Below are 12244 nucleotides of genomic sequence, written 5' to 3'. Positions count from 1 at the left end.
TCTTCAAAATTAATTTGAATTATATATTCTAATATACGAAAAGTTGAAAACTGAATTAACTAACCGCAGCTCGCCTCCATCTTCTTCACCCAATCCCTGCAATTTCCTCGATCCTCACCACAGAATTCGAAGATCTACAATTCCACCTCAAAATCGAAGAACACGCGTTGCTAATTGCCTGATTCAGTAATCAAATCGCATGGCGCAGCAATACACGCAGCAGTTCCTCAACACCGCGCTCTCGCAGCGCGGCCCGGCGGCGCTGCCCTACGCCGAGGAGACGAAGTGGCGCATCCGCCAGCACCTGATGCAGCTCGTGGAATCCTACCCCTCCCTGCACCCGAAGACCGCCGTCTTCACCCACAACGACGGCCGCGCCGTCACCCTCCTCCAGGCCGACGGCACCGTCCCCATCTCCTTCCACGGCGCCTCCTACAACATCCCCGTCCTCATCTGGCTCGTGGAATCCTACCCTAGCCGCGCGCCCCTCGTCTTCGTCAACCCCACGCGCGACATGATCATTAAGCGCCCCCACCCCTTCGTCTCCCCCAACGGCGTCGTCTCCATCCCCTACCTCCACTCCTGGCTCTTCCCCTCCTCCAATTTGCTCGAATTGGCCACCAATCTCGCCCAATTCTTCGCCAGCGATCCGCCGCTTTATTCGCAGCGCAAGCCGAACCCTAACCCTAGCCCTAATTTGAATTCCGGCATGAACCCTAACCCTAAGCCTAATTTGAATTCCGGCTACGGGAGTGGCAGGATGGAGGATCCGGCGGAGGTGTTTAAGAAGGACGCGATTAACAAGCTGGTTAGGGATTTGAATGGTGATGTTAGGGATATGAGGAAGGGGAGCGAGGGGCAGATGGAAGGCATGCTCGGGGTGCAGGCGGTGCTGCGGCGGCGCGAGGAGGAGCTGAGGAGAGGGGTGAAGGAAATGGTGGATGAGAAGGAGGCGTTGGAGCAGCAGCTGCAGGTGGTTTTGATGAACGCGGATGTTCTGGAAGGGTGGGTGAGGGATAACGAAGGGAAATTGGAGGGTGGTAACGTTGAGAGTGTCGATTTGGATGAGGCGTTTGTTCTGTGTGATGCGTTGTCGAAGCAGAGGTTGGATTGCGCAGCTTCGGATATGGCGGTGGAGGATACTGTGTATGCATTGGATAAGGCTGTGCAAGAAGGGGTGATGCCATTTGATCAGTACTTGAGGAATGTGAGGCTTTTATCGCGTGAGCAGTTCTTTCATCGTGCCACAGCTTCGAAGGTTAGAGCTGTTCAAATGCAGGCTCAGGTTGCTAGTATGGCTTCGAGGACGTCGCTGCAATATGCTTGCTGATGAGGCCAGTTCAGGTATGGTGGTGATGAAATGGCTCTATGGATTATACTATGCTTTACACTCAGTTCTTGTGTACATATTACTGCATTTGACTACTCAATTGGATGTTGTTAGAAAGCAGAACTTGCGTTGGTTTGTAGTTTTGATGTGCAGTTCAAACAAAATGAATATACAACACGATATATTCGTGCATTTTTGTAAGGTTGCTTTTAGTCTTGTGTCCGCTGTTGTGTAAAGTTGTGATTTTGAGCCACATGATGAAATTGAATTGTTATTCGGTAGTTTTATTGTTGTTGAATATGCTTTGATGATATAAGCTTATGACTCGATAGTCTAGACCCTTCAGACCAAGTAGATGAAGTTTGAGTTAGTTTTGGCTGTTTGTATAAGAACAGAATGCATATGCACTCATATCTATGTAAAGCAATGTGTTGAATTTCTGTGTTATTTCTCTGTTACATTTCATTGTGTTTTTTATTTATATGGACTCTGCATGAAGATGAAAATCTACTAACATTAATGTCAAGGATATAAGGCTATGTCTGTGCTGAGAGGTGTTGTAAGTGTGCTTCTATTTAGAAAAAGAGTCGTTTGAGTATTCGAAGTATTGACTTTCCAAGTGGGTACATTTGGATCTTAGGTTTAGGTGACCTTTAATGCTAACATCATAGTACTTGCTTGCAACATCTCTGTTGTCTGCCTGTTTCTATGTTGATGTTTAGATTTGCGTTTGTCTGATTTTCAATGAGAAAACTGTCCCCTGCCTTCACTCCACCAGTCCACCTTAGTAAAGAACTCCATCACTACTGTAAAATCACATAGTATTAGCATTCTTCCCTTGTTGATGTGAGGGAGAGAGTAAAAACGTGGAGTCCTTCGCAGTCTCAGCCACTCTCCCTCTAATATTCGTGCAGTAGTCCCACTGCTTTTCCACTTGGTCATGGCTACAGTCTGTGAAATACAATCACAAAGGAGGAAGAATGTTCACTCTTGGTGAGCTTCTTAGGCCTCTACTTGTACCTTAGTTAGATTGGCCTCTGGTCTTAAATGCACCTTTGCATCCATAGCCCTTCGTCCGAGCAGCGAGCACCATCTTGATTTTTCAAACTATGCCGTCTATGGAAGTTTGATACAACTAATTTAGATGTCTAATTGCAATTCAAGTGACTTCACACACGTTGATACTTTTTTGTATCGTTGAGACAGAGTATGTAGCTATAATATCCTAATTCCTAATCTTTTCTTATATGATCATTGCCTTGAGCTAGTGAAGTAGTATGGTCATGATTCTCATCTGGAATTGTTGTTCTTATATTGAATTGTAGTATTCCTTTGGTAAATTTTCTAAATATTTAAAATGCTTAAGACTTAAAAGTGATTGGATCATTTATAGTAGTCTTTTTATATTCATTTCATCCCCCCGAGCGGAAGCAAGTTATCAAAAATAGACACAAAAGCATATATTCCATTCGGCCCCCATTTCAACATCTAAAATTGAATTTCAAAACATAGCAAACATCCTAAGTCCCTACAACTCATTATTTAAATCATACATCCATTATATTAAGAGTATGGTTTTTTTTTTCTTTCATGTTCTTATTGATATATGCACAATGCACCCTTCAAAAGTTACATTTTCTCTCATATTTCATTACATATTTTTTTTATTAATGATCACTTAGTTGTAAAAGTTAACACAAATTATAGACCAACTAGTGCCAGCACACCCGCACTAATCATTTTAAAGTTTAAAATCCAACTAAAATGAAACTCTCAAATCATCATACACCTCTTGAAATCACTCAATACATATGCTTGAAGAATCACTAATTAAAACCATCTTCGGAAAGAATCACTCCCAACAATAATCATCCAAAGTCAAATTAAACAATAACCAAACTCTGAAATCTACATAACTCAATAGATCATCATAAAATCACCCAAATGCAATCAATTGGGAGGGCAAAAGGTGATCACATACCTATTTGCCCTACAACTCTTAAGCCCACTGGCCTCATCAAAGGCATAACTATAAGCCCTAGGGCACACCCCCTTAAACACCTTCGAATACGCCGTGGCTCCGCACGTCGCCGCGGTCCCGAACCTCCCGGTGCAGCAGAACCGGTCCCCGCCCATCCCCAAGCACGCGCTCTTGCACGCCACCACGCGCCCTCCCCTCCTCACGGCCAGCTCCTCGGGGCAGCACGCGTTCACGTCCCCCTTGCACGCGGCCACCCCGCACCCGGCCGAGCCCCCGACCGGGACCACCGACACGGGCAGGTTGAACCCGTCCACGAGGCTGACGTCGTAGTAGTGCGTGGGGTTGCCCGGGGTGCCCAGGGTCATCTCGACGACCGTGGTGGGCGGCAGCCCCCCCAAGCCCCGGCACTCGAGCTGGCCGCTGCAGTCGCCGCTCTGGCAGGGGCTGCTCCCCCTGCCTGAGGCGTCGAAGCAGCAGCCCTGGCGGCCCCACATCCGGCCCGACCAAAACTGTGGGGCCTCGAGTACGGTTTGCTGCCCCGGGGAGAGGGAGAAGCCGCCGTTGCTGAGGGTTCCGTGGCCCGAGTTGCCGAGGATTGCCGGCCAGATTTGTTCCTTGCAGTTGTTGGCTACGATCAGCTGAGTTCCATCTGTAAAATCAAAATTAGTCATGACAAAATGTGCAAAAAGAATTGAATTTGATAAAGGAGATGAATATACCGATGGAGAAGAATGAGGTGAAGAGAAAGAGGAGGGAGAGGAGGAGGATTGAAGTGGACATGTTGAATTGTTGCAGTGAGCTTGTGGAGAAATTGGATTTGGAGAAGTGGAGAGAGAGGTGATATAGATATAGGGAGAGAAGGCACGTTGTTGGTTGCGGTTTTTTTTCACACAATTCTCTTTTCGTGGAAAAAAGGTGGGAAAGTGGAGGATTTTTTTTTTTACTACGTTTTTGGTTGTTGCAAATTCGACCCACTTCTTCTTCTTTTTATTTTATTTTTTTTGGGAGGGGGGAGGGGGTCTATACATGTTTAATTTATTGATCTTGTATTATAAATCAATAATTAAAAGAAATTAAATTAATTGACCACATAATTAATTAAATGGCAAGTTAAATTGGTGGTGCAAGATATGTATAGGATGTGATGCTACACAAATATTTATTGTACAAGCTTCATTCAAGGTAGAGTGTGATTAGAATGTGGAATAAAGAATTTTAATACTACTACTACTACTTAATTAACGGTAAAAAAAAAGGAAACGTAAAAACCAAGTTTTGAGCGATCCAATTTATGGGTTGCATCAAATGGGGTGCTTTCCGATAAATCTCCCTTTGCTATGCAAAATGTAATATGTTTTGATTGTTGATAATTGATGCTATATATGTGTCATTAAAGAATGGTTATTTAGAAGTAATTTGTTTTGGTCTTAAAAGTAGTATTACTATAATGTAAAAAGTATTAGTACTAATTATGCATACCAAAGTTTATTCTTCGTCGTGTGAAAAGAACATTGCACTTGAGAATACTTTACAGAGAAGACTAGTTTTTGGTATTGGATAAAGTAATGCTTGATATATACATATAATAACATTAGAAGTAAGACTTAATTTCCAAGGATTCTTTTTTACTGAAACATAAGTGTAAAATACCATTTCGATTAAAAGCTCACAATTAGTCAAGTATAGAAGGACATTTTCAAAAGAAACAAATAAACAAACTATTGCTTTTGAAGGAAAAAGTCCTCAACTTCTTAATTTAAAATAAAGTATTTCCACATCTTTTTGGGCTTATATTAGTTCAATTCAATATGAATTTTTCGAAATTAATTGAATTGTTTGATCAATACTTTCTCAGCTTTAATAGTGTCTTCTTTACTATCTTTTCCAAATTTCACTCATAGAATAAGGTATTGATAGTTTTTTCGTTGATAGATTAGGCATGGAACAAATAGATAATTTGTCGATATCATCGATCTTATAGCAATTTATGTTAATCAAATATCTTTTTTGAAACATACAAGACAATTAAGTCATACAAGTAAATATAGTATATGAAGAAGAAAAACGTGAATGTTAGTTACACCGACGATGAGAATAGAAAATTTTGTTACATATATTGATTAGTTAGATGACGAAAAAAACGACAAATATTATTGGTCTAGAAAAAATGCATTTGACAATGTGACAAAAGATTGTGTTACACAAGAAACCCTTTCAAACGATGCAAAAATAATCAAGTTAACAAAACTTACAAATTCTTACAAAGAAATTGGATTTTGCAAAATGGAGATTAGAAGCATAATAATAACAGAGTGGTAAAAACAGTTGTTGCTGCCCAGGATCGAACTGGGGACCTTTAGTGTGTAAGACTAACGTGATAACCACTACACCACAGCAACTTATTGGCTTCATCTCGAATGATATATAACTTTAATGATAAACTAAATCTTGATAATAGGAAACACCAATTTTGGTAAAATGTGAATAGAAAGATAGAAAACGTGTGCACCGGAACCTCCGGCATGACGAGAATCCTTAGTTAGAATGAGACTACAATTTAATATCATTTCTGTGTGATTTTAAGAATAATTATTTTCTGGAGAGTACTTCAATCTAATGAGAGTTGTAAGTTGTGTATTCAATTTTGAGGGATTTGGGATCTTAATCAAAGAAGACTAGTAATTCCTAAACTCGTTTCATACTCATGTCACGTAGACATACTGTAGAAGAAAAATAGCAATATCCTTTTGTGTATTATTATTAAATAACTACGCAATTCCAAGATAATAAAAATGAATTGATAATAGTAAAATAAAATATTGATAATACTATCAAAGCCAATTTACAAATAAGGAATGAAAAGTTCCCCATCTCTAATTTCTAGATATAAATGTTACACAATCCAAGTCATTATTCAACACTTCATAGCAAAAAAAAAATCCTTCAAACTAAAAAATGATAACAAAAATAAAAAAAACAACCCCACCTAAAAAAAAGAATTATTAATTATACAAAACAATAAAAATACAAAAACATAAATCAATTAATACAGCATAAAACTTCCGACCATCTTCTTCAAAGCTTCAACAACTTCACCGGCCGGAGAAATTTTCCGATCAGCAACAATCCCATCATTTCCGGCGAGAACTCTGTACTTATCCCTCCTCGTGAAATTGGTGCACTCAAACCCCAGCGTCGCCGCCAAGATCCTCTGCACATAATTCGCCACGTCGTGAGGGCTTTTTCCGGCGGCGCAGGTGGCCTCCGCCGGCAGCTGATTGAGAAACGTCACCTCGTAAACCGGCCTCGGGTTCATGAAGAAGAAAATCGGGTCCATCGCCTTCCACCCCCTCGCCGTGGTGGCGTGGAACATCCCCACTCTGTAATTCATCGCCACCGGCACGATCTTGTCGGTGAGCTCGGCGAAGAGGGCGCTGAACCGGAGGAGGAACGGCTCCCGGCACGTCGTCCCCTCGGGGCAGACGGCGAGGTCGCCCTTCTCTAATTGGGCCTTGATCCGCTGGGCGTCGACGTCGCGGATCCGGGTCAGCCGGACGGTGGGGATCGGGGAGAGGATCTCGGAGAATCGGGAGACGGAGTAGGTGACGGCGGGGATGCGGCGCCGGAGGACGGCCGAGAGGACGACCGGGTCCATCAGGGTGCGGTGGGTGCAGACGAAGAGGACGCCGGAGGTGGAGGCCGAGGCCGGCGGGGGAGGGTTTCCCCTGACGACCACGCGGGCCCCGAGGAGCGGGGAGATGCGGGTCGCCACCGACATGGGGAGGAGTACGCCGATGGCGATGCGGACGGTGGCGAGTACGATGCCGATGGGGATCCAGAGGAGGATTAGGAGGGCCGTGGCCGGGGTCGGTTTTTTGGCGAGGCGGCCGTCGTGGAAGATCACCGGGAGCGGCCGGACGATGTGGCGATCGAGCGTTTTCGGGGTGATTTGATGTGGGTGACATTGTTCCTATTAATTCACCAACAATTTTAGTTAGACTTTCGTACTCGTACCAGCATGATTGTTATTCTTTTCAATCATGAAAAATAATTCTTTATTTTTCGATTCGCTACAAAACAATACTATTGGATTTACTAACCGACTATTTTCACACTCAATTGATTAATACTATTCCTATTATACTACTCTCATATGCACAATATTATTACTATATTACACATGTATTAATGAATTAAAATACGAAACACAACGACAAACGACACGAACAAAATCAAAATCGAAACTAGGGTAACTCACCTTACACAATGGTAGGAACAGTGATCCACAAATAGAATTAGCCCTTCCAAGCCCCAACCTAGGCTCTTGATCATCACCAAACAAGCAAGCAACTCTCTCACCAATAGATCCAACATCTTCTTCAACAAATCCAGTAGCATATCCGAACCGATTCGAGCCAAGCTCAACCCCGACAACCTCATCCGCACGCATATGCTCCTTCGCAAACCTCTCCACCATCACCCTCGGCATTCTAGTGACAACCACACGTCTATCGCACGCGCTATACACTCTCCAAGCCTCCATATCCACGTCATCCAAGTAGAACTTCGGCAACACGGCCCTCGCCACCGCCTCAATCTCGGACATGGGGACCCCGGCCGTGGCCACAAAGATAGTGAGCTTAAGCCCAATTTTCTCTCCCCCGGCCGCCTCAAGAAGGCGGATCACCGGCCATAAGGCCAACAACAACGCGAAACGAATAAGCCCGGATGCCTCGAATGCTATCAACATGAAGTAGGAAAACACATCATGTTCCTTCAAAAGCGTCCCTTCAAGCTCAGCAATGATAGACTCCATTACTTTGATCTTTACCCTAAAAACTTAGATTTTTTTTTTGTTTCAAAATATGTTTCAACAAAATGTGCAAAATTGAGATTTTGATTTTAACGATGATTAGATGAAGGTGGATATGACTATGGTGTAATAGAAAGAGAAGGCTGTTTATCAGTTTACAACAAACTATTTTGCATGAGGTATTATTTATACACAACTTCAACTTGTAACTTTTTTTATTTTTTTGTGGGTTTTAGTTTTTTTTGTGGGTCTACACGCCACGTAAGCTAGGGAGAAATTTCGATAACGTAAAGTTCAACAACTTTTGGCTGAATTGAAATCTTTAATATTTATAGTAATCCAAGTGTCCACACAAAATTTGGGTATGTCAAAAGTAGGTCACGTACTAATGTGTGCAGCCGTAATTTTGAATGCTAATTTTGAAATGAAAATATAATTATAAAGAAGATTTTATTGAAGAGTGATTCTAAGCTGTTCCACGTGTGTCTTTCCTATATTATTAAAATTTTATTATATAAATAAATAAATATTATAGTATGTTATTACAAAATTCAGCAGATATTATGGACTAGTTGATATAATCTCTTCGGTCAGCTAATAATTAGAGCTTAATTAATTTAAATAGAATTTTCTTTTAGTATATAATAAGCCATAAAAGAATACATATAGACAAATACATTGGTACACGCCTAGAATACATCCGTAAATTTTACTGGCGAATTACAATGGTACACGCCAAGAAACCATAGAAGTACACCCAAATTTCTTCAACTAGATCTAAAATCGACTGCTAAATCAGCCTCTCCAAAATGTTAGAACAAACTGCATGTATGCAACTGAAAATTGGAAATCTGATAAATCTGATTACTATCACTGTCAATAGTATTTTCTGATTTAAGATTGATAGCAAGTTAACTTACAAATATAATATGCATTCATACCTTTAAAAGTTGAAGAAGTTTCATACGAATTTTCGGAGTCAAAGGTAGCTAAGAAAAACCTCTTTACTTAATTTAGTTGAGAAGAAATATTTGCTTTTGAATGTGTAAATCTAAATTTGCTACACTTTAAGGTTTAATTAGGTTGGAAATTTGTGCATTTCTTGATAATCAGAAAAGTTAAAACACTTCTCGTCTAAGTTTCTTCATGATAATCAAAATTGTGGATTTCTTCATAATCAAAATTTTGGATAAAAGAATATTCCACGTGATTAATTTAATGGTTGGTTGGTGTCTTTTTTATAAATTATACTAGCAAATTATTAGTATATAAATTCACAAAAGTGACATATTACTACAAAAAAAATATATCAACATCTCTTTGGTAAGCTTTCCTAATTGTTCGTTGAGTGTTATTTATCCGACTTGTATTTTTGTTGTTTAAATGTGCATTAAAATGCAATTGCAGAATACCCTTCAAATTAAATGTATTTTTTTTGCGAATTTTTTTTTCTTGTAATCTTGTTCATTTATCAGATTCACTAGATGTATACTACGGAGTACATTTTAACAAGCTATAGTTACACACTTAATTTAATAAATAGTAGTACATAAATTCAACTTTTCATATGGAACATTATGGTAACACTCTTTGATGGAGGTCTCACTACAAATTAGGCTGTTAAATTTTTATTTATGTGGGGTTATTGCTTTAAATCATATGTTAACCATCATATGCTATTCTTATGAAATACGTAACACTTTGTAATTTATTGAATAGACGATTTGAACATTTAGTTAAAGAGTAATAATCATCATAACTAATTACCAATTATCCAATTAAATCCAAAAAACACCTCCAAATTTACAATAGAATCATAACAAACATCATATCACATATTCAAAATCTCAAGAAATAACAAAAAATGGCAACAATTAATCTCAAAAACCTATGGATCACAGCTGCTTCATCAGCTCTAATCCTTATTCTATACCTCACCCTCACCAAACCATGGCCACTCCAATCCAATCCCCAATCCGACGTCGTTTGCGACCCCCAAGCCCGTGTGCCGGCCCGAATCCAAACGGGCCGAGAATCAAACGAGACATCGTTCTACGACGACAACACAATCACATACACAATCGACGAGCCCGTGATCGACTGGGATCAGAAGAGAGCCCTCTGGCTCAAGCTCCACCCCACGTTCTCGTCGTCCGAGAATCGCCTCCTCGTCGTCACGGGCTCTCAGCCATCGCCTTGCCCGAGCCGGCTGGGAGACCATTTTCTCCTCAGATTCTTCAAGAACAAGGTTGATTACTGCAGAATCCATGGCTGCAGCGTCTTCTACAACAATGCGGTGTTGCACCCGAGGATGCGGTCCGATTGGGCCATGATGCCGGTGGTCCGGGCCGTGATGATGGCCCATCCCCAGGTTGAGCATTATAAAATTAATATATAAAATTATAACCTACGATTACACAACTTTTTCCACTTGTTTTTCTCCAAATTTCTTAAAGCATGCGTTAAATCAAAATGAGACTATAAATCACAGATAGTGGGAGTATATATTAACGGTGCCATAGGCTATGGTCCATCGTCTTGTATTCTTTTGTCTGCATTAATTAATTAATTAAAGGATAAAAAGCAATTCAAATCAACAAGTTTAATTTGTCAAAATCTGGTCAATCTCACAAAGTTTGAAACCCGCTAATTAAATCACAAAGTTCCAATTTTTCTAACTTATCCCGTGGATCGAATTTTAGGTGGAATCTTTGTATCTTTACATTAAAATTCATCTTGAAATCTCAATCCAATTTTAAGATTAAACTCTTTATGATTACGACTTTGGATTACACACACATATTTTTCATAATTTAATTAGCAGATTTCAAACTTTGTGATAAACCAGATTTTGAACAAACTTGTGATTTAAATGGCTATTTACCTAATTAAAATTCAACTTTATTTAATTAAATTACAATATCCTAATCTAGTTCATATATCTTTCATGATTTGGGCCGTCAGGTGGAGTGGCTGCTCTGGGTCGACGCGGACGCCATCTTCACCGACATGGATTTCGAGATCGATTTCAACAAGTATGAGGCCCACAATGTGGTTGTCCATGGCTGGCCCGACTTAACATTGGGCCTTGTTCTAATAAGAAACTGCGAGTGGTCCATGGAGCTCTTGGACGTGTGGGCCGGGCTGGGCCCAAAGATGTCCAACAACCGAAAATGGGGAGAGATTTTGGAGTCCAGTTTCAAGGAGATGATCTACTTGGAGAATAATGGCGGGTGTAGGAACGATATCGTGGGCCGTGGGCTCGATGAATTGGGCGGGAAGGCTGTGGAGTTGGAGAGGCGGGTGGCGGCGCTGAGGCGGAGGCACGCGGAGGTGGTGGGGAAGGGGTACGCGGCGGAGAGGGAGAGGTGTGCGGATGAGGGCGGGTGGCGGAGGCCGTTTGTGACCGATTTTTCGGCTTGCGGGAGGTGTAGTGGGGAGCGTCATGACGTGGCGGGGTTTTGTAGCGTGGGGATGGAGAGGGCGCTTAATTTTGCGGATAATCAAGTGTTGAGAAATTATGGATTCGTGCACCCGGATTTAGGGAATGCGTCACTTGTTGTACCTTTGTCGAGTCGTTACTTGAAACGAGCTCGTTTCGAACACCTTATTTGAGAACAAATAGACTTTTATGTGTGCGATTGTACAGTGCGTGACACACATGACTTTTGGATATTGGTATTATAGTTAAATGTTTAATCATGTAATTAAGGTAATAAATACTATTGGAAATTTCAGTTAAATGTTGTTATTAGCATTATTATTGTTGAACAATAATTACTACTTCTATTAATTTATGAAATATGATGAAATTTTAATTAATTTAAACTTAATTAATAGTAGTAGTTAAATTAGGAAGTTTTAATTTTTCATAATTATTTTATAAATCCAACATAAAAAACTCAAAATAAAATTTGATATAACAAATAAAATGACGTTGTTTCAAATAAGATTTAAAAAATAAAAATTTTAATAATCTAAATCATCGTTCAACGCCCCTTCCATTTTTTTTTTCTCTTTGCTTCCTAAATTGATCCAACATAACTGAGAATAGAAGAGAAAAAGATATAATTGGATTTATTTCGATTTCAATCGACTATATATATGTGAAGAAGACACA

The 12244-nt window shown here is 40.4% G+C and overlaps 4 protein-coding genes and 1 non-coding gene across 5 annotated transcripts; 2 read left to right on the top strand and 3 right to left on the bottom strand.

Moving 5' to 3' along the window:
• Positions 1-51: 51 nt before the first annotated feature.
• LOC125222047 (protein ELC-like) lies at positions 52-1611 on the top strand. Its single transcript, XM_048124487.1, has one exon. It carries the CDS (start codon positions 200-202, stop codon positions 1328-1330), a length of 1131 nt encoding a protein of 376 aa, XP_047980444.1. The 5' UTR covers positions 52-199; the 3' UTR covers positions 1331-1611.
• A 1479-nt stretch (positions 1612-3090) lies between these two features.
• LOC125201670 (thaumatin-like protein) lies at positions 3091-4200 on the bottom strand. Its single transcript, XM_048099878.1, has 2 exons — positions 4031-4200; positions 3091-3960 (listed from the first exon to the last, which is right to left on the bottom strand). Exons 1-2 carry the CDS (start codon positions 4089-4091, stop codon positions 3281-3283), a joined length of 741 nt encoding a protein of 246 aa, XP_047955835.1. The 5' UTR covers positions 4092-4200; the 3' UTR covers positions 3091-3280.
• Positions 4201-5637: 1437 nt separating this feature from the next.
• TRNAV-UAC lies at positions 5638-5710 on the bottom strand. The gene has a single exon. It is a non-coding gene; the product is annotated as a tRNA-Val (tRNA).
• A 405-nt stretch (positions 5711-6115) lies between these two features.
• Positions 6116-8266, bottom strand: LOC125216627 (glycerol-3-phosphate acyltransferase 5-like). Its single transcript, XM_048118384.1, has 2 exons — positions 7570-8266; positions 6116-7281 (listed from the first exon to the last, which is right to left on the bottom strand). Exons 1-2 carry the CDS (start codon positions 8125-8127, stop codon positions 6355-6357), a joined length of 1485 nt encoding a protein of 494 aa, XP_047974341.1. The 5' UTR covers positions 8128-8266; the 3' UTR covers positions 6116-6354.
• Positions 8267-9988: 1722 nt separating this feature from the next.
• Positions 9989-11739, top strand: LOC125191617 (putative glycosyltransferase 7). The gene is made up of 2 exons (XM_048089013.1): positions 9989-10495; positions 11089-11739. Exons 1-2 carry the CDS (start codon positions 9989-9991, stop codon positions 11737-11739), a joined length of 1158 nt encoding a protein of 385 aa, XP_047944970.1.
• The last annotated feature ends 505 nt before the right edge of the window (positions 11740-12244 follow it).

Source organism: Salvia hispanica, chromosome 1 (genome assembly GCF_023119035.1).
Source record: "Salvia hispanica cultivar TCC Black 2014 chromosome 1, UniMelb_Shisp_WGS_1.0, whole genome shotgun sequence".
Taxonomy (NCBI): Eukaryota; Viridiplantae; Streptophyta; class Magnoliopsida; order Lamiales; family Lamiaceae; genus Salvia; species Salvia hispanica.
This window is presented reverse-complemented; position numbering and strand designations above follow the sequence as displayed.

Excerpts from the sequence above, each read along its gene's own strand:
- LOC125191617 (XM_048089013.1), top strand. The coding sequence starts at position 9,989 with ATGGCAACAATTAATCTCAAAAACCTATGGATCACAGCTGCTTCATCA. Across the intron at positions 10,496-11,088 it reads TGATGATGGCCCATCCCCAG|GTGGAGTGGCTGCTCTGGGT; the intron begins GTTGAGCATTAT and ends TTGGGCCGTCAG.
- LOC125222047 (XM_048124487.1), top strand. The coding sequence starts at position 200 with ATGGCGCAGCAATACACGCAGCAGTTCCTCAACACCGCGCTCTCGCAG.
- LOC125216627 (XM_048118384.1), bottom strand. The coding sequence starts at position 8,127 with ATGGAGTCTATCATTGCTGAGCTTGAAGGGACGCTTTTGAAGGAACAT. Across the intron at positions 7,282-7,569 it reads TGTTCCTACCATTGTGTAAG|GAACAATGTCACCCACATCA; the intron begins GTGAGTTACCCT and ends GTGAATTAATAG.
- LOC125201670 (XM_048099878.1), bottom strand. The coding sequence starts at position 4,091 with ATGTCCACTTCAATCCTCCTCCTCTCCCTCCTCTTTCTCTTCACCTCA. Across the intron at positions 3,961-4,030 it reads CACCTCATTCTTCTCCATCG|ATGGAACTCAGCTGATCGTA; the intron begins GTATATTCATCT and ends TTGATTTTACAG.